Consider the following 27,756-nt stretch of genomic DNA (forward strand, 5'->3'; position numbering starts at 1 on the left):
AGGAAATTGGATTTTCACTGCAAGAAATGTTTAGCATAACATTAAAGCATTGATATCCTGTTTTGCTGTCAGTTACAAGAGGCACGTTTGATTTATTGTCAAAAGGAAAGAAAATCTAAACAAAGCATCATTTCATTAACCCCGCAGACTCTGTAAGTGGAACTGAAACACAGTGTGACATCTCTGTCGGCTGAGGTGAGGAACCGCAGGAGAACAGGAGCTTCAAACACACGCAGAAGTAGGCCAGTGGGATGAAGCCTGACAACTCTTTGATACGAGTTACATCTGAAGCGTATCCGCTTTCAGCTCCTGATGGTGAGCCAGTAATGGACCGTAGACATGGAAAACAATACTCAATATTTATTTTAATTCTTCATAATGGCTATATATCCAGTTAAAACAATGTGTAGATGGCATCTGCCGAACGGAAACAAGAATAAAAGCTGCTTTGCAGGTTTCAGTCAGAATAACTAGAGCACTGGGGTTTCTCACATAAGTGTAACACTTATCCAGACACCAAAAATCTAACGCTCAACTTGAAAGACTTCTTCAAAAGAAGGGAAAAGTCAGAGTAAATCTGCAAAAAATTATAAATATACAACTATAACTTCATTTTAATATTTTAGGTTAAATAAAGACAGGGAAAAATTATCGTCATGTAAAAATACAATATCATGAATAAGCATGTGTCGTACACAGATTTTTTTTTGAAGAGCTACATTAAATATAAAGATGCCTGCCTGTCTGTAATATATAAATTAGTCTCATATGCAAACATATTACAAATGGGATTGGAGTTTATAGAGATACACTATTAATTAAGTGTAATGGAATTTTTCCCCAATGCAGTTTTGCACTTAAATGTTGGCCTCTTCCATGCATAGTCATTTACTTTTGCCCTCTGCGCATCTGGGCATATTGAGCAGCGTACGACTGTCTGCCTTTGTGCTGTTCTTCCTCTGATTCAGAAATCTCTTCATCATCATCATCATCATCATCATCTTCTTCTTCGTCATCCTCTTCTTCCTCCTCCAGCTCTTCCTCCTCCATGCCTCCCTGGCGTTGTAAGGTGCTGCGAGACTGCAAAATAGACAACAATTATGGACAGCAATTCTAAATGAAATAGGGATTAAATCATGGCTTATCTCACCCTCCTGACGGTGTCTGGGAGCTGGCTGTGTTGTCTGTGGTGTTGGCCCGTGGTGGAGGCCAGCGTTGACCTGAAGGTTTGACCTTTGGGGGAGGCCAGAGGGGGAGTGAGGTAGAGGCCGGTGAGGGGAGGAGAGGAGCTCAGAGGAGAGAGGCGTCCAGCCAGGGAGTCGGACATCTTGATCCGTCCATTGAACAGCTTTGGAGACATAAACACAGCATCAAGTTTGACCCAAGATCCAGGACAGAGGATGTAAGATAGGCCTTATCACCCGGTGGTAAAGCTTGAAACGGCACTGAGTATAAACTCTAATACTCCAGTCTGTCTTACAAGTTGATAGCAGGCATTTAGTTTGCTAAGTCATCTTGACTAGTGCTATTATCTTAAGTTACCTCCAGATCCTTTTGGATGTTCATCTCCTCCAGGTTGTGGCATGTGTGTGCATAGACCTCCAGCGCTTTGGCATGGAACAGCATCTCCACTGTGATGAAGTCTGTGAAAATCCTCTGCAGACACACAGAGCAGGGGTCGTTGTCAGTGAGGCATGGACGCGGTAGGATGTGTGTGTTCTGTGAGTGTGAGGCGTACTTTGATATCCTCCAGTTTCTGCCTCTGGAAGTCTGTGATGCTCTCCTCCAGCTGTCTGATGCTGCGATGGGCATTGTTCGACGCCTTCTGAGCATTTACTTCTGCCTGTCAATTTAACCACACAAAACAGTATAAACAGCTTCACCTCACAGTCAGTATGAACTACTAAAGGGTCAGTAATGTGAAGATAGTCATGAGATAATGATAAAACCATGTACGTTACCTGAGACTGAAAGGGATTGTCAAGAAAATATTACAAGTGGAGGTGAATCATTTGAAATCTTTCTTGAAAACTCAGTCAGACACATAGCATTTTGTGGACACTGTGACGCTGTCAGATGTGTGAAGGATACGATGCTCTGTCGATCCGCCGGGTTCTTCAGTCGGAGTTTCTCCAGTTTCTGCATCTCCTTCAGCTCTCTGTTCAGATCCGTGCTGAACTTCTTCAGATCTGCCTGAATAGACACACTGTCAGCTCACACAAAACGGTCTTGATATTGTGTGTAGATGTGTTTCACTGTACTCACAAGACAAGACAAAAGACAGCAGTAGTTGTTTACATAACATGATGCAAGTATTCTTATCTGAGAATATAAACCTTGAATTGTATTCGAGGACTAGAACATTATGCATTTTGTAAATCATATTCCAATTGAAAAGAGAGACTACCCAGGGTTTTGCGGTATGTTTTTTAAATTTGTTCCCTACCTGTTATTAGGTAATAAAAACTATGCATAACTCAGAACACTGATTCCCAGAAGCAAAGCTTATTGGAAAGAGGGAATTAAATTCAGTCTGTCATTAGTTTAATTACAGAAATATCTACATTGGAAGCACATATATGTTACCAAACTCACCCTTTTATTCTTAACTACTTCTCCATAGGCTTTTAGAGGAGCGACAACTCTTGTCTCCAGTCTCTCAACCTGCAACAATAAAGCGTTCATCGTTACATCCACTAATTCCTTTTTTTGCAGAAGATATAGAGCACATAATATAACCCCAGCGTCTCCTACCTGAGCCTGCCTGTAGTCCTGCACCATGGCCAGGTCCTCGGCCAGGTTCTTCAGGCCGCTCTGCAGCTCGGGGTCCTCTCTGCTGGAGAATTCAAAGAGCTGAGCCACCAGCAGGTCGGCCTTGTCTCTGAGTCTGGCCGTCTTCCTGGTGTAGGAGGCCAGCAGCGAGCAGATCTCCCCCAGGTACTTCTCTGCATCCTTCACCGCCTGCTCCATGCTCTTCACCTGGACATCCCTGCCAGTAGGATATCTATTATCGTAAAATATGGGGAATAAACTAGCTATTAGTTCTTGTCTCTGTGGATAATGTGAAGGATAACAGAACTGACTCCTACCTGGAGAAGAGGGTGGTCATATCTGCTCTGTTCCTGCAGCTGCTGTGCTTTGTTGACTCGGCTGATTCTCACCTTTACCAGGTAACAGAAGACAGTTGCCATGGAAACACTTACAACAGATGGTGTGCAACAGCTGAAGTGAGGGTGTAATTGCTGCTTTTCGCCACACGAAAGCAGCAGAGCATTATTATCGCCATTTTACAGGGAGGAAGAACTGAGGAAGAGTCTTTCTGTCTCTTCTATTAGGGATTAAGTTAGACGTTTTTTACACCCTTTCAGTTCAGTTCTCTACGCAAGAATTGACATGAAACACAGGGTTTTACAACTTGTACAGCTGCCTGCAACAGAGCTTTTTTGTTTACCTCACTATTACCACTAGGGGGAACCATATATATATATATATATATATATATATCTATGGGGGGAACCATATATTACCCTCAGAAGACGTGATGTGGCGGGAGAACCTTACTAATTTAATGTACACCACACAGTCACACATGCATATAAATTACACCTAGTTTAATGTACACACATTATGTCAAATGTCACTTACTAGACACATTTAGAAGGTTTTACAAATGTTGTCTATCACTCCAAGTATCAGGAAGGTGAGGGAAATGTATGTAGAACTCACATGTATGATTTTCTTCTATTGACAGCTAAGGCAGCAGAAGCCCCGCCCTCTGAGGCCCAAAGCAACTTAGTGCATTCCCCATGGTGCATTCAGTCTGAAGACAGAAGACATCCAGCTCAGCTGAGGAAAGGTAAGCTCAACCTCTTACAAGTAGATGATTTAAATGACAGAAATGTCACATGAGTTGGAAAGTCTTTCAGGGTAAATGTTCTTTTTTTAGACTTATCCTATTATAAATGTGACTTCTACAGAAGACAACTTCACACTGGTAACATTTATCTGATGAGTTCCCTCCAGGTCATTACAGCTGGGAATGAGGATAGTACAAATAAATATTAACTAATAGGAATAAGACATTTTACTCTTAAATATTATTTTTCAACATTAATGCTTCATAAGTTTCACTTTAAATGCCCTTCATTTTTTCTAAGAGCTAATTTTGGTGTTAATATTATTTGGTCCACTTTATAGCGTCCCACCTCTGATCTATTAGTTTAAGATTCCAGTTTTTTCCTGTACAGAAACCATACTTTTGGTTTGAGTGACTTCACTGTGACCTGGCGGTTTGTTATCTCAGAGGCTGAGGACTGTCCGATCTGTGGCTCACTGATAATGTTGTGCAGCTGATGACAGTGTGTCAGCCTCTGTCCATCTACTGACTGTACACACATTATGTCAAACAATGAGTCAGCGGCACGTTGGTGTTCCTTCTGACTTCCCATTTATCCCTGGAATATTCCACTTGTAATCTCTTTCCTTTTGCAATGTTATGAAATGATTGCTAAGACATACCTGTAACCCTACATTTCTTTAGGCCCCAGCAATGTGGCGTTCATGCTTTCTCGTGGCAGTGCTGACTGGGAGTGTATTCCCAGTGTCAGGGTTCAGTAATGGGAAGGTGACTGTTGCCTGTGGAGACATGATGCCTCGGCATGGGGATGGCCCTAGCCCTGCCCCCCCTCCATTCAGCATCACTGTGGATACAGCCTCATTCACCCCTGGTGACAACATCACAGGTAGACTGCAACACCTGAGCTTTACAGTGAACGCATCATCTCTCCTGTTAGCTGATATATGTCCTTCCTCCTATTCTCCACCACAGTGACTTTACAAGAGGCCTCTTCCGCCCCCACGTACTTCAAGGGGTTTCTGATAGAAGCTCGGAATGCTGGGAAACCGAACTCCCCCGCTGTGGGTTCCTTCCTCCTGACTGACCCACAGGAGTCCCAGCTGCTGCAGTGTGGACAAACTCAGGTATTCAGGAGCTACTAACCTGTGGTATAGGAGCAATGTGCAACAAATAACATTTCTAAATACAATTTTCTTCCCTAATTTCAAATTGCTACAAGTAGTGGGTCAGTCGAGGTCTACATGATTTTGCAGTTGGGCTTTTTCAATCTTTATTCCGGGCATATGGAAGAGGAATATGTTTGTAGGATAACAATAGGTGACCCTAGAAAACATTTAACTTCTCCAAAAGTGCACAAGGCCTTATTGAATGTTGAATTGAATGATCCTTGATATTTCTCACCCTTAAAATTATTGTACAGGTTGAGGAAAAGTATTTGTTGTCCTGTAATGCGACATGATGCTGGCCCAAACTCGTGGAGAAATCTTTGCTAAAGCTCTCTCTAAAGCAGGGGTGTCAAACTCAAATACACAGTGGGCCAAAATAAAAAAATCGGTAGTAGTCGAGGGCCGGACTGGTTCAATGTTTATTGCAGAACTTATTGAAATGAACTTATTGCATATATTAAACCTGGAACTAACAAAGCTTAAATGATTGCCTATAAAAACAACTTTAAACATTAAATAATCAGTTGCATTCATTTCTTATGGCTCTATCTGCAGCTTTTCAGGAGTAATTTCTTATGATTACATTTTTCCACAGGCCAACAACAGCTTCAAGAAAACTATTTCCCTCAAAGAGAAAACCAAACATGTCCTGTTGTCTCAAGAAACAAAGTGCAGAAGGAAACATCCATTAAACTCAGTGTGCTGCTCTGTGATACTAGCTCAGATACTTGGCATCTCGTCTTGGGTGCAAGTTCATCAATGTTTGGGCTCAGGCTCTGAGCGGAGGAGACCCTCAGGATGGAGTGAAGGTGTGCGTGCAATATACCGGCGGCCAGATCTAATAGGAATTACAAATTATCCTGCGGGCCGAAATTAAATCCACCACGGGCCTGATTTGGCCCCCGGGCCTTGAGTTTGACACATGTGCTCTAAAGAGAAATGCTGCTGGTATTACCCTTAATTATTACTTACTGTACTGGATGACAGCATGAGCTAAAGCAGCAGTTACCGAGTTGCTAGTCTGAGCATCACCTCAGGATTAAAACCACATGTTTAATGATGTTGTTCTTTGAGTGTGTGACTCTGAATCCCTGTCATTTGAAGGGATCTGGGGTGAGCCACAGGAGAGACTCAAGAAAGACTCGCATTCAGGCCGTGTGGGAACCTCCAAACAACCCTCCACAGAGAGTCCAGTTTCTGTGAGTGTGCACTACTCTTCAGTTCAAAACTATTGAGCAAATGATTGCAATGGAAATGCTGACAGAGACACTGTTATCAGACAATCTGTAACTCAATAAAAGGGTTTATAATTCTAAACAGGTGTTTGAAGATAAAGTTCACAGTTTATTGCTTATTGCTTTTCGACCATTTACAAATACTGAATAGGTTAGAGTTAATAGGTTAGGGTTAGAGTCACTATTTTATAGGAAACACACCATTAAAATACAAAAAAATATATTAATTCAATAGTCATGGCAAAGTATGAGAACAACATCAATTCTAAAAACAACAATGCAATTAATATGTTAAAAAATAAAGGAAATATGTTTTTAAAAGTGTATTAGATAGAAATGATTATGGAGTTATAAGCCCAAACGAGTGTTTTCTTCTCTCTTAACATGATACTATTACTAATACTTTTTGTTGGGGTGTTTTTGGTGTGTCGTTGCAGTGCGACGGTGCTGCGTGAGTATAAGGTGTTCTGGGTGAGGATGGAAGGTCCTGTGGTGTCTCTTCATGGAGCGACTGCTGCTCCATCCACTCCATCCACTCCTGCTCCTCCTCCAACCAGCAGCCCCTCCCCTCTGTCTGAGCCGGTCAGTCATCATCACAAACACAATGATAATACCAGAGGTTTAAAACCATAGACTGTATATCAGGGTTGCCAACTTTGGGTACCTGGCTGGAGTGAGATTTTGATATCATGGGTTTAATTACACATCTGCACACGAAATGACTGCTATCGTGTCAGTAGCGGGACCTTAGCATATAGGATATACAAATACACAATATTGGACACAGACTACAAAGGGGCAAAGGGCACACAGTTTCATTCACTAATGAAAGTCAAACACATCTTTGTTTCCACTGTTTTATTGTGTGCCTGTCGCGATAAGCAATTAATTGACTTATCGGCTCCGGAGTGTTTTTGTTGGGTAATCTATGGTAGGGCTAACCCATACAGTGGTGGGACTCAAGTCAGTATTTGCAATGTAATTACATACATGCTCTATCGCCCCCTTGACAGTGAAACGCCACGCGTGAGGTTTACATTATTTCCCTGTCTCAATCCAAATGGAACTGTATGAAATAAAAAGGCACATTTGTCTTGTAGTAAATAAAAAGAGTACTTCTATAAGAATAAAACACGGAGGACGGAGATCTCTTTTTCTCCCCCTCTTCTGACAGCCCAGCAGCTGATCTAAAGCATGCTCCCCTCTCCTGCAGGGGGGCGTGGTCAGCTGCAGCTCACAGAATCAGCCCCCTGCAAAAACAGCGCTGGAAAGAGGAAATAGAGCGAAATGAGGCATGGCTAAAATGCAGGATCTATTTGGTATTTTGAAAAAAAAACTATATTTATATAGCTTATATAGGTCGATACAGTAGCCCCTTTTTAAAAATAGTTTTTATAGGTGTAGCTATCTGTTTTGTGTAGCGTGGTTCTACAAGCAAGTCAATGCATTCATTGGGTGGTATCAGAGAGTTACACGGGTCTGTAAATGCAATGAAAACAATTGGCCACAGCAAATCATTTATATTAATCTTGTAATTTTTAATTTAGAATACTTAAGTACAAAGGATGTATTGAATAATTTAAGTGATATATGTGTACACATATAAATCATTAGTCAAAATAGGGCTACATTTGATTGAATTAAAAGGTATAATATGTGGTAAACTGAAGAGCTGATTGGGAGCCGAAAGAGCTGATTGGGAGCCGAAAGAGCCGGCTCTTCTTGGTGAGCCGAGCCAAATGATCCGGCTCACCAAGAAGAGCCGGAATTCCCATCACAGCAAAAGTATTCTCCGTCGGGACTTCCTGCAACAACACCACGCCGTTATCTTGATTCTGATTGGCCAGAAGACATTATCAAAGATGTTCTATTGAGAAGATGATCACTGCGTGACAACAGTTTTTAAAACCGTTTCTAGTCTTCGGTATTCTTGTTTTGGCGTGAGAATAGTTTGGGCAGCGTGAGAGCGTGAGATTGAGAGTGAAAGCGTGTGTCACACGCCAGATGCGTGAGAGTTGGCAACCCTGATATAGTATATATAAATGGACGTAGTGTCCGTGACGTCACCCATAGGATTCTGCAGAGTTGCCGAGAAGCCCTTAGTAGGCGGAGTCGGCCACTAACGGCTCGACTGTGACGTCAGAGTCTAATCCCGCCTGCTCCAAATAAGGGCAAAGAGGCGGAGCCGAGGCGGGACCTGCTGCCTCCGAACTAGAAGTAAACAGAGCTAGCTCAGGCTAAGAAGCTAAGCTAACATGAAATATGCATACCAAGTTACTGCTAACAGTGTAGTTCCCCTATATAAACGTTACATTCATAATCAAATGAGACAATCTGCAAGATAATTAGTTATATTTTGTTATTCTTAATGCTTGTCATTCACACGTTGAGAAAAGACGGACTCCACCTCCCGGACCTAATGGAGTGGGCTAGCTCCGGGACGCAGTGGGCTAGCTCCGGGACGCCGGCTGGGGCTAGCCCCCTGCGGCTCCGTTAGCTCCGGCGGCCACCACTGGGATAATTGGGTCCCCTATTAACATTTGCTCCCGTTTAGCATTATGGGCGTCATAGCCATAGACTATAAAAGTCTTACCCAAGGCTGAATCATAAACTAAAATGTATATGTATGTATAAAGGGTTACGTCCTTAGCTGGCTAATAAGTAGCAAGCTAAGCTACCAAGCACACAAACACCTGCGAATGGGGTTAACATGTATAATATTATAATTTTAGACTTCTTGGAAGTTCTGTTAGTACATTCAAGCGCACAGCACAACATTTTAATTGTCTGGTATTTGTAACAATATTCCCTAAAAGGCACAATCACCACGAACACGGCTAAAGGGTCAAGTACAGTAATTACATTACATTGCATTTAGCTGACGCTTTTATTCAATGCGACTTACAATAAGTACATTCGACCAGGAAGACACAACCTTGAAGAAAACAGAATCATAAAGTACATCAGGTTTCATAGAGCCAAACATTTCAAGTGCTACTCAACTGGCTTTAGATAACCCAGTCCTTTATTAGTATATAAGTGCTTTGTTAATAATTCTATCGCTCGAAGTGGAGTCGAAAGAGATGAGTTTTCAGTCTGCGCCGGAAGATGTGCAAGCTATCTGCTGTCCTGATGTCAATGGGGAGCTCATTCCACCATCTTGGAGCCAGGATAGCAAACCCACGTGTTTTTGCTGATGGGAACTTGGGTCCCCCTCGCAGCGAGGGTGCAGCGAGTCGTTTGGCTGATGCAGAGCGTAGTGCACGCGCTGGGGTGTACAGTTTAACCATGTCCTGGATGTACGAAGGGCCAGATCCATTCGCAGCATGGTAAGCAAGTACCAGTGTCTTGAAGTGGATTCTAGCAGTTACCGGAAGCCAGTGAAGGGAGCGGAGGAGCGGAGTGGTGTGGGAAAATTTAGGAAGGTTGAAGACCAGACGAGCCGCTGCATTCTGGGTGAGCTGCAGAGGTCGGATGGCACATGCAGGTAGACCAGTCAGGAGGGAGTTGCAGTAGTCTAGGCGTGAGATGACGAGAGCCTGGACCAGAACCTGCGTCGCTTTCTGTGTCAGCTGGGGACGTATCTTCCTGATGTTGTAAAGCGTGTATCTGCAGCAACGGGTTGTAGCAGCGATGTTTGCAGTGAAGGACAGGTTGTTATCTAGGGTCACACCCAGATTCCTTGCAGTCTGAGTCGGGGAAACAACAGAGGTGCCGATGTTGATTGTTAGGTCAAGAGTGGGACAATCTTTTCCCGGAAGGAAAAGCAGCTCAATCTTGTTAAGGTTGAGCTTGAGGTGATGAGCAGACATCCACTGAGAGATGTCAGCTAGACAAGCAGAGATGCGTGCGACGACCTGGGTCTCTGAGCGGGGAAGGGACAGAATTAATTGGGTGTCGTCAGCGTAGCAGTGGTATGAAAAACCATGCGGCTAATGACTGATCCGAGCGAGTTTGTGTACAGGGAGAAGAGGAGGGGACCAAGAACAGAGCCCTGAGGGACCCCTGTAGTTAATTGACAAGGGTCGGACTCAGACCCTCTCCAAGTCACCCTGTAGGTACGGTCTTTGAGGTATGAGGTGAGGAGGGAAAGTGCAGAGCCTGAAACTCCAAGTTTTTGGAGAGTGCGAAGGAGGATCTGATGATTCACCGTGTCGAATGCAGCAGACAGGTCCAACAGGATGATGACAGAGGAGAGGGATGCTGTTTTGGCAGTGTGCAGTTCCTCAGTGACAGCAATGAGAGCAGTTTCTGTAGAGTGACCTGCCTTGAAACCAGACTGGTGCAGATCCAGAAGGTTGTTCTGATGGAGATAACAGGAGAGTTGTTTAAAGACAGCGCGTTCAAGTGTTTTAGACAGGAACGGGAGTAGAGAGACAGGCCTGTAGTTTATAACATCAGACGGGTTGAGAGTGGGTTTCTTTAGGAGAGGGTTTACTCTTGCCTCCTTGAGACTGTTTGGAAAGTGACCAGAAGTTAGAGAAGTGTTGATGAAATGGGAGAGAAACGGTAGAATATCAGGAGCGATAGTCTGAAGGAGGTTTGAAGGGATGGGGTCCAGAGGACAGGTGGTAGAGGTAATGAGGGTAAGAACCTCACTTGGAGAGAGAGGGGAAAAGGAGGTTAGTGTGTGGGTGGAAGGAGGGTCTGGTGACCCAGTGGTGAGTAAAGGTGAGTCAGAAAGTAACTACAACTAACTAACGTTGTTGCCTCTATGGTTGTAGCCTAGCAGAGTGGACAAGTTGCTGTTAGCTGACAGTGAGGCATGTACATGTCCATCAAAGTGACCACGCCCTAATTTATGCAAAAGCTTTAAGGCTTAATATTAATTAAACAGATGAGTTGAGAAAAAATTCACCCCCCACACAGTAGTCATGAAGGGGGAATCTAACTATACAGAGAATATGGTTTTTTGAACCACGATGTAAACATGTTTATTTCTGCTGTAAAGTTGGGCATTTTAACATGGGGGTCTATGGAAATTGCTCCCTTCTGCAGCCTGCTCCTACTGGCCACTAGATGAACTGCAGTGTGTGGCACTTCCGTATTGGCGTCCCGGCTCTTCCCCGGAGTTTGCCGCTTGTTTAAAATGTTATTTGTTCCAGTTTTTCAGTAATGATTACTCTAACTACACTACCATTTTGTTACCATCCTACGTTAATGGTCACCTATTATATAAAATCCACTTCTTCATGTCTCTTCTACATCAACATGTGTCCCTTCTGTGTAAAGAGATTCTGAAAGTTTCAGGAACAAAGATTCTCTCTCTTTTTGTCCTGATCCATTTATATAAAAACCTGTCTGAAAATGAGATGATCAGATTTTGGCCACTTTGTGATGTCATAACGATTTTTTGGCTTGTGTAACCATTAGCCAATCACCAACCAAGGTAACCCCCCCCCCACCTTATCACCTGAATCTCCCCCTAGAGCACCATTGTGTTCTTTGTAACCAAATCTCTCTCAGAGGGGCGTGGGGAGGGGCTCCTTATTTTCATCTAAAGTAACAGACAGAGAATCAGCACTTTGTGAAACAGGGCTGAAACAGAGGGGATTATGGGATGCTGCAAAGATCTGTTTGGTGTTTGGAGCCAAACACTTCAGTGACATGTTAGCAGGGTTCGAGTTATAAACTGAGCTCTATGGGGGTCTTTAAAACTAACACATGCGCACGCAGGCACGCACACACTCAAACATTATACACCCAGCCAGGCCACTACCAGTTTTTTTTTTGTGCCATTTTGCTGGATTTATTTGTCAATATTTACAGTGTTGCTGCCCGTAGTGATAGCCCTATAGTTTAAATCTACTACCCCAAAATAAACATATTGACATGGGTTACTATTTAAAATGATTCATGTGAACATATTTTAAGTGGGGGTGGACCACAAATCCTCTAGGGGTGTCCGGGGGCATGCTCCCCCGGTAAGATATATATTTTTATTTTGGAGTTAAATGCATCAATCTGGTGCACTTTGAGGGGGAAATAAAGAGACTAGATCTATGGAAACATAACTGTATACATTTAAATAGTCATAAAATCATAAGAACATGGCCATAACCAATAACATACCATATCCAATATAACCAGCAAAGACTTTAAAAGTGTATCTTTCCTTTTTCACCTAGTTAACATTTTCTTTCTTTTTATTCATGCTTATTTTACTAATCACGCCCCCCTCAAATGTAAATATGTGTATTTACATAAAAGGTGACCAAACCGTTTTAGACCCACTGAGAGATAACTGACTAAGTTAACTAGCCTATCCAAACACCCAGAGAGTCTGTGAGTCTGACCGTTGAGCGGCCCAGACCAAGCAAGGAGGCAGAGGCAGAACGTCCAAAAATATAAACCGACGTGGGCATTTATTAAAATCATATGCACAAAGTTCACAGCCTCAATCCTGCTGTTCTCCTTGCACACATCCTGCAGCCACAAGGATCTCACACACACCCAGTTACAAGGAAACAGCACCTAAATACACACATACTAACAAGACACAGGTGAGGGGGGAGGAGACAACACAGGACACCAGGTGCACACAATCATCAGCCACAGACATCAACATATTATTTGCACCCTGATTACTCTCAACCGCTGTCATCCTTACACCAGCATAACTACTCTCGGCGCTCTCGCAAACTCCCCTATATTTTCAGGCGGAGCCGAGGACCCGACCAGCACCTGCCAGACGACATTCCAATAAATACGGTTTAATCAGTTAAAAAATACTACCTCAATAATTAGTATAAATTATGTGCAAATATGTAATGTCAACTGTACTGTGCAATCACGCTAATAAAGTGCAATATTACCCGGCCTGAAGCCGTCAGTCCATAGTGACAAAGTTACCTTCGTCACATTTCCTTCCCCCTCTCCTCAGGAAGCACAGTGTCTTTACAGTCTCGGCTTCGGGACAACCAGTCAGCCACCCGGTTTCAACGCCGCCTCCAGCGGGGCCAGTGAAGCCGTTGTCAACCATGTCGTGATGCCACTTATCTGGAAGCTGTTTTGTCCTGTTGTAATGCTTTGGTCTGCCTCTAGCACGACCCAGGTTCTGTCGACTCCTCGTGGGTCCGGGTCCGCCTCCTCGGCCTGCAAACGCTGCTCCTCCTGCTTGTCTCTCGTCTCCTGCTGCCTCAACAGCCGTGGCCCCCTGGTCCGTTCCAGGCATAGCCACCCCCAGCCGCGGTTCCTCTCTTTGGTCCCTCTTCTTTCCTCTCGTAATTTTCACCTCCTTACTTGGTCAATTCCCACTTCTGACACCAATTGTGAGACTGACCGTTGAGCGGCCCAAACCAAGCAAGGAGGCAGAACGTCCAAAAATATAAACCGACGTGGGCATTTATTAAAATCATGTGCACAAAGTTCACAGCCTTAATCCTGCTGTTCTCCTTGCACACATCCTGCAGCCACAAGGATCTCACACACACCCAGTTACAAGGAAACAGCACCTAAATACACACATACTAACAAGACACAGGTGAGGGGGGAGGAGACAACACAGGACACCAGGTGCACACAATCATCAGCCACAGACATCAACATATTATTTGCACCCTGATTACTCTCAACCGCTGTCATCCTTACACCAGCATAACTACTCTCGGCGCTCTCGCAAACTCCCCTATCTTTTCAGGCGGAGCCGAGGACCCCGACCAGCACCTGCCAGACGACATTCCAATAAATACGGTTTAATCAGTTAAAAAATACTACCTCAATAATTAGTATAAATGATGTGCAAATATGTAATGTCAACTGTACTGTGCAATCACGCTATTAAAGTGCAATATTACCCGGCCTGAAGCCGTCAGTCCATAGTGACAAAGTTACCTCACCTCACCTGAGCTGTAGTTATCAGAGGCTCTCAGTCTGACAGTAGAGAGCTCTCCTTCCACCTTGTTGTTGAAACATCTCCCTAAATCCATTAGCGTAGCTAGCTAGCACCAGATGCTAACAACAACAATAAAAGTAACCGGTGCGCTCTCTCTTTCTCTCGCTCGCGCCACGGGAAACCTCCCAGTCCTCCCGATGGCCAGTCCGGGCACACACACGCGTGCACACACACACACACACACACACACACACACACACACACACACACACACACACACACACACACACACACACACACACACACACACACACACACACACACACACACATATGCATTATTTGTGATTTTAAAATAATGATTGTGTATTAGTGACCCCCACAGATGTATGATTTCACAGCGTCCGTGGGAGCTCAGACCCCTCCTTATGAGAGCTCAGCTCCCATTGGCTCCCACATAACTCGAACCCTGCATGTTAGGTAATGAAAAACAGTATAGATGGACTTTTATTAATCCCTCGTGGGGAAATTGTTTCTCTGCATTTGACCCATCCTAGTGTTAGGAGCAGTGGGCTACCATTTTGAACGGCGCCCGGGGAGCAGTGTGGTGGGTGCCTTGCTCAGGGACACCTCGGTAGCACTTGGTCTTGCCGGGACTTGTACTGGTGACCTTCCAGTTGCCAAGCCAAGTCCCTATCGACTTCGCCACCACCGCCCTAATAATATAATAATAATAGGGGACCTTTACCCGTAACATGTCGCTGCTCACATCTTATGACTAAAAGCCTTGAACCTTGATCTTCCGACCTGGGTCATATTTGTTATCCAAACATGGTGGTTCACGATAACAATGTCCGAAACGGTCTCCTTCCTCCTCAGTTCAGTTCAGCGGGATGTGGCCTCAGTAAATCTTGCCTCAGAGATCCAGTGGGCTGTCACCCAGAGTCAGATCCCGCCTGTTTCTTCCTGTCGTTCGTTACTGATCAACAAGGAGGGAGTGTGACGTTTGAGTTGAGCGGGCCAGCTGAAGGATACTTGGCCTTTGCCCTCTCTCTGGACAAATGGATGGTGAGTTATATGATTCAAAATATTAATTCCCACAGCTGAATCCTCTTCAAATGAGGCAGAATTCTCAAACATGAATGAATTTGTACAGCTTTTGTAAAAAAACGACGTAGTTTATTTACATTTTTTCGACATCCTATACTATGTCCTTTTCCTGAATAGTTTGACATACTGTACAACCACATATTTTCACATACTTTTGAATATACTATACAAATAATCGTCATTCTTACCACACTGATTGGTTAAATAGATGTTTTGAGAAAAGTTATTAAGAAATATATGGTGTAATGGATAAGGCACTGACCTCTGGAGTAAGGGAATGTTGGTTTGATTCCCGTCTTCTAATAAAAGCTTATTTTTGTATTTTCTCGACAAACTATACTATGACTTTTCGGTCATTTTTACTGACAAATATATTATTTAGATGAGGGAGGACCCTTATCTAAAAAACAATTGTTATCACCCCCCCGACCCTCATCTAAGAAAAGATATGCATTCTATACTATGACTTTCGGGTCATTTTGTTCAACACTTGATACTATGCCTGGTTTCTACACACTGCAGTATACTGTGCCTTAATTCGACATAATGTAGTTGTTTTCAATTTTTTCGACATACTATACAGTATGATGTCGTTTCTGTCCTTTTCATCCACCTACTATACTACGCCTTATTTCAACAAACTATAACATACCTTATTTCGACTTAAAACACTACCCCTGCTGTCAATTCTTGTGATGTTATTATTGACGTGTTTTCATTGTGGTCCTGTTTACCATGAACTCTTCAACCTTCCCTTTTACAGTTAGACAAACAACAGCTTTGGGACTGAACACAATGAGCTATAAATAGATGTATGTACATTGTTCTTCCGTTGTAGGGGAATGATGACGTCTACATGTGTGTGAGTGATGGAGGCAGCGTCACCATCAGTGCTGCATACGTCTCTGGGCGAACATACCCTGAGCCGGCGATACAGGTACACACTCCGACACACACTGATCACTATCGACACACAGTTACTATGATGGCTGTATGTTTTACAGTGTTGACCGTTCTGTTTGCAGCAGGATCTGTGGGGCCGGGCATGGAGGTTGGCTGATGGGTTAATCCAATGTCGTTTCCAAAGAAAAATCATTCTCCCTCACACCGACGGCAGGTTCAACTTAAGCCAGAGCTACTTCCTGTTTCTTGCAAATGGTAGATCTCAGCAGGGTAAGACAGCAGTGACTTGATGTTTAACATGATGGGTATGCAATGCAAAAAATAGCTAGTTATTCCTGTCCACTACCAATATCAATCAATCAACAACTTTATTAATCCCACAAGGGGCAATTGGTTATGATAATATGATGCCAGCCTAGGTCACTTTGGATGAATACTTAAATGAATGACCTAAAAGTTAAACAGAGAAACGGTCACTTTAACTTTTTGTTGTCAATTCCTGTCTTCGTATTTTATATTTACACCTTGGGGTCATGTGCTTTCAGACTAGGATATTCATATCAAATTGCTTCCTCTTCACAGTGCTATATACTGAGTTGACATGACATTCTTGTGCGTTTAATAACATTTTGTGTAATTGAGTGCAGAGTCCATGTTGTCAGCAGTTTGTCCTCCACAGGTTTTATCCACAGGCATGATCGCCAACCTCTGATCTCCTCGAACCAGAAGGAGATCACGGGGCCTCCTGAGGATCTCGGTGGCTCCCGCTCCCCTCTGCTCATCAAGATCCACGGTCGGTTGACAAACATTACATTCATATGGGTCTAGTTAGCATGTGCTAACGCTATACTATTGTAAGTAATTCTGGTGTGAAATATCATGCTAAAAAGAATCATTCCTTACAACCTAGTCTCCCATCTGTGACTTCTGCTATGTGTTATTTGATTCAGTCAGTCCCAATGAAAACCCAACAAAAACCTTAGTGGAAAGCCAAGATGTTTTTTTAATGGATAGATTAGCTTTAATTTACTATAGGAAAGTAGAGAAGGGTGGGCAAGACAAAGCGTAACTGTACAGAACTTTCCAAAGGGACGACACACAATGATTTTACAACAACCAATAGAAGACAAGGACTTAAATAAAAGCAGAACTACTCACACAGATAAAGCACAGCTGGAGAGGACCGGCAACAACACAAGGGCAGCAGGTAAAAACAATCCAGGTGTGAAAACATACAGACAGGAAGTAAAAGCAGACATAAAACAGGGGATGAAAAACGTTTCAAAATAAAACAGGCAACGCAAAGACAGAGCATGGCAGTCGGACAGGCATGCTTTAATTCAAGGCAGAAAGTAGATGATACCTCATTGCTTAAGAATTATACATGTTTTCCTTTCCCTTATCTCTGTTCCCTTAGGTGTTTTAATGCTGACTGTCTGGATGTGGATGGTGAGCACAGCCATCTTCATTGCTCGCCACTACAAAAACGTCTGGCCTGAGAAAACTGTGCTGGGACAAAAGCTTTGGTTTCAGGTGAGAGCACCAGTATCCGTTACAATTACAATGAAACACACATGGGATAGGCTCTGGGACAAAAGCTTTGGTTTCAGGTGAGAGCACCAGTATCCGTTACAATTACAATGAAACACACACATGGGATAGGCTCTGAAATCTCACATAAAATATCTGAGGAATATAACACAGATCTAGTCTTCATCAAGTTTTAAATAGTCCACCTCCCTCATTTTCATTCTCTCTGTAGCTTCATCGAACCATGATGGTGTTGGCTGTGCTTCTCACTGCTGTGGCCTTCACCCTGCCTTTTATTTACAGAATGGGATGGAGCAAGGTAAGAGTGTGTGTGTGTGTACGTGTGTGTTTGTACATGGACCCCCTCCATCATTGCCCACCTGTCCCTCCATCTGTCTAACTGGCTCTTGCCATCCCTGAATCTTTGTAGTGTGTGTGTCTCTGTGTCCCACACACACATCTTCACAACAACACACTCTGCCATCATCATTGTGTCATCAGCCTTTTCTTTTACTGGTGGACTTCAGTCTGAGTGTGTGTGTGTGCTTAGCAGCAATCTATAAAGACTTGTCCTAGAAGTAACTAGTAGATTTGTATATTTCATGTACATTCAACAACATGCTGAAGATCTTGAGAAACGTAGGTATATATTTTAAGTCTTGATGAAGTCTGTGTCTATAAAAGTGGAGTGTCACAGGTTTAGCAATAATAACACGGGCAGGAAAAGACAGGAAGTAAAACAAGACACGGGGACAAAATACATTTAAAAATAAAACAGGAAAAACACCAGGTTCATGACATGGATCTTCCCCTAGTTCCAACATCTCCAAGCGTACAGAAATGGAAAATAAAAATGTAGTCTATAGATAATTGTGCCTTTTAAAATGTTTGTCTCAAACCTAGAGGACATTATTCAACTTCTGAAATCCTCCTCTTGCTGCCTTGATATTATTCCAACAGGATTTTTCAAAGATGTTTTGCCTTGCATGGCCTCAGATCTACTTCATATAGTAAACAAATCTCTTCACTCAGGTATTTTTCCACAGGCCCTGAAAACTGCAGTCATTAAACCGCTCTTAAAAAAGAATAATCTAGATGCTTCAGTAATGAACAATTACAGGCCCATATCAAACCTGCCATTTCTAGGTAAAATCATTGAAAAAGTTGTTTTTCAACAGTTGAGTAATTTCTTGCATTTAAATAACTGTTTTGATGTGTTCCAGTCAGGCTTTTCGTCCAAACCACAGCACTGAGACTGCTCTTGTAAAGGTCTTTAATGACATCCACTTAAACACAGACAGTGGCAGAACTTCAGTGTTAGTATTATTAGATCTCAGTGCTGCGTTTGACACTGTTGACCACAGCATATTACTAGACCGACTGGAAAACTGGGTGGGACTTTCGGAAACAGTTCTGAATTGGTTTGAATCCTACTTAAAGGACAGAAAGAACTTTGTTTCTATAGGTAAATACACATCTGAGTTGACAAATATGACATGTGGGGTTCCTCAAGGCTCCATCTTGGGGCCTCTTCTCTTTAACATCTACATGCTACCACTGGCTCAGATAATGAAGAACAACAAAATAAGTTACCATAGCTATGCAGATGACACACAAATTTACATAACAATTTCACCAGGAGACTATGCTCCAATTCAAACACTGAGTAAGTGCATTGAACAAATCAATGACTGGATGTGTCAGAACTTTCTCCAATTAAACAAAGATAAAACTGAGGTAATGGTTTTTGGAGCCAAGGCAGAACGTATCAAAGTTAGCGCTGAGCTTCAGTGTGCAATGTTCAAAACAACAGATAAAGCCAGAAATCTAGGTGTAGTCATGGACTCTGACCTGAGTTTCAACAGTCACATTAAAACTGTTACTAAATCAGCCTACTATCACCTAAAGAATATATCTAGGATTAAAAGACTAATGTCACAGCAGGATTTGGAAAAACTTGTCCATGCTTTTATCTTCAGTAGACTCGACTACTGCAATGGTGTCTTCACAGGTCTCACTAAAAAATCTATTAGAAAGCTGCAGCTGATTCAGAACGCTGCTGCTCGAGTCCTCACTAACACTAAGAAAGTGGATCACATCACTCCAGTTCTGAAGTCTTTACACTGGCTTCCTGTGTGTCAAAGAATAGATTTCAAAATACTGCTGCTGGTTTATAAAGCACTGAATGGTTTAGGCCCAAAATACATTTCTGACCTCCTGCTAAATTATGAACCATCCAGATCTCTCAGGTCTTCAGGGACTGGTCAGCTTTCTGTCCCCAGAGTCAGAACTAAACATGGTAAAGCAGCGTTCAGTTATTATGCTCCAAATATCTGGAACAAACTCCCAGAAACCTGCAGGTCCGCTGCAACTATGACTACTTTTAAATCCAGGCTGAAGACTTTTCTTTTTGTCGCTGCTTTTAATTGAACTATTCATATCTTAGACTGCACTGTAACTTTTATCCATGTATTTTTTCTTTTAATGTTTATTTTATTAGCTTTTCTTTTTAATGACTGATTTTAAATGCCATTTTCTTAATCTCTTTCATTTTTTGTATAGCACTTTGAATTGCCTTGTGTTGAAAAGTGCTATATAAATAAACTTGCCTGCTGCCTTGCCTGCCTTGCCTTGCCTTGCCTTGCCTTGCCTTGCCTTGCCTTGCCTTGCCTTGCCTTGCCTTGCCTTGCCTTGCCTTGCCTTGCCTTGCCTTGCCTTGCCTTGCCTTGCCTTGCCTTGCCTTGCCTTGCCTTGCCTTGCCTTGCCTTGCCTTGCCTTGCCTTGCCTTGCCTTGCCTTGCCTTGCCTTGCCTTGTCTCTCAGTCTGTGTTAGCACTGTGATGAGGTGTTTGTCTGAGTGTGTGTGTTTGTCTGAGTGTGTGTGTGTGTGTTCCAACCAAGGCCATCTGTGTACGGTGATAATGACATGTTATGATCATTATGTTTGACAAGTGAGTGAAACTTTATCCCCTTCGTGGAGGGTTCCTGTGTGTGTGTGTGTGTGTGTGTGTGTGTGTGTGTGTGTGTGGTGTGTGTGTGTGTGTGTGGTGTGTGTGTGTGTGTGTGTGTGTGTGTGTGTGTGTGTGGTGTGTGTGTGTGTGTGTGTGTGTGTGTGTGTGTGTGTGAGTGAGAGTGACTCAGCCGTGTTAGTCACATGCTGCTCTCTGGTGTAAGTGACACAAATCCACCGAGCGTTTACTCATCGCCACAGAGGAGCTTCAGTGTGTGTGTTGAATATGGAGGTCTACGCTGCCTCCTGTGGGTGAACTGAAGATGTTTGCAAAAAAAAGCTTTATTCTTGTGGTTGTATTACAGCTAATGAGAAAGCAGCAGGCTCAAAACGACTCTTTTTGTAATAAGACAGTATATTTCTGCTTAATACTGTATTTTTCTTCATAGTCTTAGGTACTTTTAGCATTCTCAAAAATATTCCATTAAACTCATCTCAGTTTCTGAATCGCAGTCATCAGGGGTCTACTTCTAACCAATTTGAGGGATTTTAAGCGAACATACATTACACTGTTAGTGTACAGTTTTATTATTATGCTGCTGTGTTTATGCTGCTCTGGCACAACTACTTCCTTCGGGATTAATAAAGTCTTATCTTAAATTATCTTATTATACAGTTTGATTGTGAAGTGGAGGATACTCTGTACTTGAGTCCATTAGGTGTGCTAATTTGACAAATCCCAGCACAGGTCTTCATATATTTTAGTACTTAGATGACATCCATTCTCTAACAGGAGCAGTTCTTATTTTGAAGCTTTTTGATACCGACTTATTTGTTCCACATCTCTATTGAAAGAGGTTTGCAGTGGCCTCTAGGTGTCTATCTTTCTCCATGACAGACCGTCAGAACGTACTGACTGAATCTGGCAAAAATAAATCATAAACAAGACGTTTGATTACTTGGAAACATAGTATGCGTTTGCAGAATAGTCCAGATCACGTATAACTATGTTGGAATGTTTCCATTAGCTTATGTAAGTGGTGTAATTTATGGAGAAAGTGTGTATGAATATGACTCTAAATGGGCAGCCATTAGGTGTCAGCATGCTTCCGACAGAAAGGGTGTTATTTAATTGAGATTGCTTGCAGGGTTAAGTGCATACAGTATGAATACTAACGCTCTGAGGCAGTCTTTGCTCTGATCCTTCCTGCTGTGTCAGGCCTTGTCTCTGATTCTGGTGTGACACCGTGTGAACTTCACACACCGCCTGCTGTTCCCCCCCGCCGTGACCCTTCCTCCTCACAGAGCTTTTTAAATGCATTCGTCTGAAGGGCTTCGGGTTGCTTTAAAGGATATTCTGTCGGAAGATATCAGAGTTGACAGCAACATGTATAGAGTCTAATTCAATCAACAGTAACTTCATGATCAACACCGTGTTTACATCCAAAACAAATGAATACATACTATTCACAAACATAAATGATCATTAAACTGTCTGTTCCTTTTTACATGTGTCCCCAATAGGACTTTAAAGGTCACCTATTATGCAAAACCCTCTTCTTCATGTCTCTTCTACATGTCTCTTCTACATCAACACGTGTCCCCTCTTCTTCATGTCTCTTCTACATCAACATGTGTCCCCTCTTCTCCATGTCTCTTCTACATCAACATGTGTCCCCTCTTCTTCATGTCTCTTCTACATCAACATGTATCCCCTCTTCCTCATGTCTCTTCTACATCAACATGTGTCCCCTCTTCTTCATGTCTCTTCTACATCAACATGTGTCCCCTCTTCTTCATGTCTCTTCTACATCAACATGTGTCCCCTCTTCTTCATGTCTCTTCTACATCAACATGTGTCCCCTCTTCTCCATGTCTCTTCTACATCAACATGTGTCCCCTCTTCTTCATGTCTCTTCTACATCAACATGTGTCCCCTCTTCCTCATGTCTCTTCTACATCAACATGTGTCCCCTCTTCTTCATGTCTCTTCTACATCAACATGTGTCCCCTCTTCTCCATGACTCTTCTACATCAACATGTGTCCCCTCTTCTTCATGTCTCTTCTACATCAACATGTGTCACCTCTTCTTCATGTCTCTTCTACATCAACATGTGTCCCCTCTTCTTCATGTATCTTCTACATCAACATGTGTCCCCTCTTCTTCATGTCTCTTCTACATCAACATGTGTCCCCTCTTCTTCATGTCTCTCCTACATCAACATGTGTCCCCTCTTCTTCATGTCTCTTCTACATCAACATGTGTCCCCTCTTCTTCATGTCTCTTCTACATCAACATGTGTCCCCTCTTCTCCATGACTCTTCTACATCAACATGTGTCCCCTCTTCTTCATGTCTCTTCTACATCAACATGTGTCCCCTCTTCTCCATGACTCTTCTACATCAACATGTGTCCCCTCTTCTCCATGTCTCTTCTACATCAACATGTGTCCCCTCTTCTCCATGACTCTTCTACATCAACATGTGTCCCCTCTTCTTCATGTCTCTTCTACATCAACATGTGTCCCCTCTTCTCCATGTCTCTTCTACATCACCATGTGTCCCCTCTTCTTCATGTCTCTTCTACATCAACATGTGTCCCCTCTTCTCCATGTCTCTTCTACATCAACATGTGTCCCCTCTTCTCCATGTCTCTTCTACATCAACATGTGTCCCCTCTTCTTCATGTCTCTTCTACATCAACATGTGTCCCCTCTTCTCCATGTCTCTTCTACATCAACATGTGTCCCCTTCTCATACTCAATGGACTCTTCTACATCAACATGTGTCCCTCTTCTTCATGTCTCTTCTACATCAACATGTGTCCCCTCTCTTCATGTCTCTTTCTACATCAACAATGTGTCCCCTCTTCTTCATGTCTCTCCTACATCAACATGTGTCCCCTCTTCTTCATGTCTCTCCTACATCAACATGTGTCCCCCTCTTCTTCATGTCTCTCCTACATCAACATGTGTCCCCTCTTCTTCATGTCTCTCCTACATCAACATGTGTCCCCTCTTCTTCATGTCTCTCCTACATCAACATGTGTCCCCTCTTCTTCATGTCTCTCCTACATCAACATGTGTCCCCTCTTCTTCATGTCTCTTCTACATCAACAGTGTCCCCTCTTCTTCATGTCTCTTCTACATCAACATGTGTCCCCTCTTCTTCATGTCTCTTCTACATCAACACGTGTCCCCTCTTCTCCATGACTCTTCTACATCAACATGTGTCCCCTCTTCTCCATGTCTCTTCTACATCAACATGTGTCCCCTCTTCTTCATGTCTCTTCTACATCAACATGTGTCCCCTCTTCTTCATGTCTCTTCTACATCAACATGTGTCCCCTCTTCTTCATGTCTCTTCTACATCAACATGTGTCCCCTCTTCTCCATGACTCTTCTACATCAACATGTGTCCCCTCTTCTCCATGTCTCTTCTACATCAACATGTGTCCCCTCTTCTTCATGTCTCTTCTACATCAACATGTGTCCCCTCTTCTTCATGTCTCTTCTACATCAACATGTGTCCCCTCTTCTTCATGTCTCTTCTACATCAACATGTGTCCCCTCTTCTTCATGTCTCTTCTACATCAACATGTGTCCCCTCTTCCTCATGTCTCTTCTACATCAACATGTGTCCCCTCTTCTTCATGTCTCTTCTACATCAACATGTGTCTCCTCTTCTTCATGTCTCTTCTACATCAACATGTGTCCCCTCTTCTCCATGACTCTTCTACATCAACATGTGTCCCCTCTTCTCCATGTCTCTTCTACATCAACATGTGTCCCCTCTTCTTCATGTCTCTTCTACATCAACATGTGTCCCCTCTGTGTAAAGAGACTCTGAAAGTTTCAGGAACAAAGATTCTCTCTTTTTGATCCATTTCTATACAAACCTGTCTGAAAATGAGCTGATTAGATTTTGGCCACTTTATGATGTCATAACGATGTTTTGTCTTGTGTAACCATTAGCCAATCAGCAACCAAGGTAACCCCCCCCCCCCACCACCTTATCACCTGAATCTCCTCTAGAACACCATTGAGTTCTTTGTAACCAAATCTCTCTCAGAGGGGCGTGGGGAGGGGCTCCTTATTTTCATCTAAAGTAACAGACAGAGAATCAGCACTTTGGAAACAGGGCTGAAACAGAGGGGATTATGGGTAATGCTGCAATGATCTCATGGTGTTTGGAGCCAAACACTTCAGAGACAGGTTTGTATATATCTGAGACCTATAATATATTGATGAGAAACAGTATAATAGGGGACCTTTAAGATAAATATGATGTACAACTGGGGTCAGATGACTACATATTACTCTCTGTAATATATAACTGCAGCTCCGCTCTGTGTTTTCTGTTGTTTGTCAGCACGCCGGCTCTCACCCGTACATCGGCTGCACCGTCATGGTTCTGTCACTCATCCAGCTCATTATGGGAGCTCTCCGACCGGCCCCCGACTCCCCCAGGTAACACCTGGAACCACATTTGAACAACTCCAACACTTGCTCGCATCCGTCTCAATTAAGTGGATTGTTCCCTTATGTATTCCTGCGAGAAGCACCATTAGGGGTTTGAAATCATCCACGTAACCCAGTCCTGTCTCTCTGCATCTGCAGGAGGATTATCTTCAACTGGATGCACCTTGTGACAGGCACCGCTGGCCAGGTACTCGCTGGTGAGTAGAGTCATTAGGGAGGATATTTTCTGGAGAACCTGCAGAAGCTGCTCTGACAAGACTTGTTTTCCAGTATCTGTTACATAACCATTATGGAAAAATATAATACTCCTATGCGCCAGGGTCTTATACTCTGGCCCTTTAGAATGATTCGTGCATAGTGAATCACTTATGCTCATGGCCACTGAGGTACTGCTTAGTAAAAATACTGCAGTAAGAATCTTTCTCTAAGTGGTTTTCTATATCCAAGTTTCATATTAAGATAAAGCTGGTGTTATTCCACATCATTCCATATTATTTTCAGATGTGCAGAGAACAAATGTCACTGTGTGCTCCTACCACCCTCCCAATTCTTCTTCTTCGATATCTAAACGTGCATCTCTACTCTCTCCCCCCAGTGGCGTGTGTGTTCCTGGGGGTCTCTCAGCAGGCGCTGCTGTTACCCAGCCCCTCTTCTCCTGCAGTGCTGGCTGCATGGCTGCTGTGGACCCTGCTGGCTCACCTGCTGCTACAGATCCATTCCTGCACCCTCAGGAGAGAAGGTACTACCTATAGAACTATCTAAGAAGTGTCTCTAAGTACCTGAACGTGGTCTTAATGATGTGGGCTGTTGTTTTGAGTGTAGTGTAAGAAGAAGACATATTCACCACATCCTGGAGTCTCAGCGGACACCTCCACCTCCATTAAGAGCATTAATGACATTAATGCTCTTAATGTCTTTCAATTTTGTAAAGCACTTTGAATTGCCCTAAGTTGAGCTCAATATTCAGAGCCCCTTGGTTTCTACTGAAAACAAGAATCTTCAAAAACAGCTCATACATGTGTCATTTCACCAGACTTCTTTTAAATTGATGCGTATTAATTCAGCGAGAAACAAAACACATTTGCTTGGAGACTGAACAAACCACCTCGAGCACATCAGTGAATGTGGCGATGACATTAAAATCAAACGTGTTGCTAGGCTTTAACACATGACGATGCTCACGCTATGCAGATCCCCTAACGTGTTAAATTCACCCGTGCCGTCAGTGCACTCCTCGCTTTTAATTCTGTCTCCTGTTAGCTGTAGATTAGTTCCTTATGCCTGGGGTAAACAGTTGGTATTACTTGTTTGTTTAAATTAGCGGTAAGTGCTGCTGCCTGGACTGAGAAATCAATTGTTCTGTTCTGATGCACGATGACTAAAGTTAGTGTGTGTGTGTGTGTGTATGTGTGTGTGTGAAAATGCTAAATAGCTTGGAAATGTCAACTCTCTGTGCTGTTAATTTAATGACGGACCTGATATCAACTCTACTTTAATTTAAAAGTACTTATAGCAGTGGAGTACAAGTGATCCACATTGCAATGTTCTTGATAGAGATGAATTTGAAATAAGTTTGGTATTTCTGTGTTCTTTGCTCAAACATATCTGAATAAACATTGTACATCTATAGGGAGCGACAGAGAGAACATTTGTTCTGCTCAGTCATGGAGGCAGCAGCCTGAAGAGGTGAGATCTGAAATCAAACGTACTTTTCTATTTGTTAGCCTTATTTATCTTCTATGTATTGATTTGTTTGTATTAATCCCTTTCAGAAATCCAATGTCAAGAAGATGGTGTTTGTGGTGTTCCTATTGGGAAATACAGCGTTCCTGGCTGCCTTTATAACAACTATTGCAAGTGTGTAATGATCACAAATGATTATCTATATCATTATGTCTGGTAATTGTTTTACACTATACATTTCTGCTATTTAATACTTTTTGTTGCTATTACTTGGTGTAAGATAGTTTATTAAAGGTCATTGATAGCTAAGGATGTTTTAAATAGTACCTACATGTTCAGTTATGCAAATGTTAAAACCTGTTTGACTCCTAAGACTTTACTGAGTACATTTATACTTCGCAGAGAATGAACAATTTCCATTTTCAGATAATTAAGCGACTTTCCTTGTGCCACCAACCCTCACGCTGATATGTTATCTTAGCACACAAGTCATCTCATCAACACCCGACAAATGAAGCCGGCCAACATTCTTCTTTTACATTGTTTATTGTTGCACTAGTCTCTTCAATAATTGCACGAGGAATACAAAGTAAAAAGCCCCCGAATATTAAGTCATAAGCCTGAAAAAGCCATGTCAGGGACTTTCCACAGAATGTTTAAACATCAGCAAGCAACCTTGAGATTTGTAAGCTATAATTGAACAAAGAAGCATACAAACATGAAATGTAAAACAATGCTGTTTAAGGTCAGTCCAATCTAAGGAAAAGGAGTAACAAGCTCTAAGAAGCTGAACATAACAAGGCTTTGTAAATAATGATATCAACTTTACAATTATCATTAAATACATTTTTATATTTAGGAAAATCCCTTTTTTTTCAGACGATTGTCCTGTAACAAAAAAAAAAAGGAGGAGGAGGTTGAATGTAAATGAAATTAAACTAAGAAAAATAAACAAGATGTAAGTATACCGTATCTTAAAGGTAGGGTAGGTAAGAATGGAGAAACCAGC

The 27,756-nt window shown here is 42.6% G+C and overlaps 2 protein-coding genes across 3 annotated transcripts; one reads left to right on the plus strand and one right to left on the minus strand.

Annotated features, from left to right (window-relative positions):
• Positions 1-378: 378 nt before the first annotated feature.
• Positions 379-4,177, minus strand: LOC117542851 (protein FAM92B-like). The gene is made up of 10 exons (XM_034210730.1): positions 3,727-4,177; positions 3,090-3,161; positions 2,755-3,004; positions 2,596-2,664; positions 2,092-2,193; positions 1,962-1,967; positions 1,739-1,843; positions 1,543-1,656; positions 1,151-1,348; positions 379-1,080 (listed from the first exon to the last, which is right to left on the minus strand). Exons 2-10 carry the CDS (start codon positions 3,107-3,109, stop codon positions 889-891), a joined length of 1,056 nt encoding a protein of 351 aa, XP_034066621.1. The 5' UTR covers positions 3,110-3,161; positions 3,727-4,177; the 3' UTR covers positions 379-888.
• On the plus strand, positions 3,801-27,605 carry LOC117542850 (putative ferric-chelate reductase 1). 2 transcript variants are annotated; one of them, XM_034210728.1, is made up of 16 exons: positions 3,801-3,856; positions 4,541-4,742; positions 4,829-4,980; positions 6,127-6,221; positions 6,695-6,839; positions 14,970-15,158; positions 16,039-16,137; positions 16,226-16,373; positions 16,783-16,896; positions 17,521-17,636; positions 17,866-17,952; positions 24,955-25,052; positions 25,203-25,261; positions 25,660-25,803; positions 26,695-26,750; positions 26,837-27,605. In XM_034210728.1, exons 2-16 carry the CDS (start codon positions 4,550-4,552, stop codon positions 26,927-26,929), a joined length of 1,788 nt encoding a protein of 595 aa, XP_034066619.1. In that variant the 5' UTR covers positions 3,801-3,856; positions 4,541-4,549; the 3' UTR covers positions 26,930-27,605. The 2 variants fall into 2 exon arrangements, with proteins under 2 accessions (XP_034066619.1, XP_034066620.1); XM_034210729.1 differs by lacking the exon at positions 24,955-25,052.
• Positions 27,606-27,756: the final 151 nt, after the last annotated feature.

This window comes from Gymnodraco acuticeps, unplaced genomic scaffold, assembly GCF_902827175.1.
Source record: "Gymnodraco acuticeps unplaced genomic scaffold, fGymAcu1.1, whole genome shotgun sequence".
NCBI lineage: Eukaryota > Metazoa > Chordata > Actinopteri > Perciformes > Bathydraconidae > Gymnodraco > Gymnodraco acuticeps.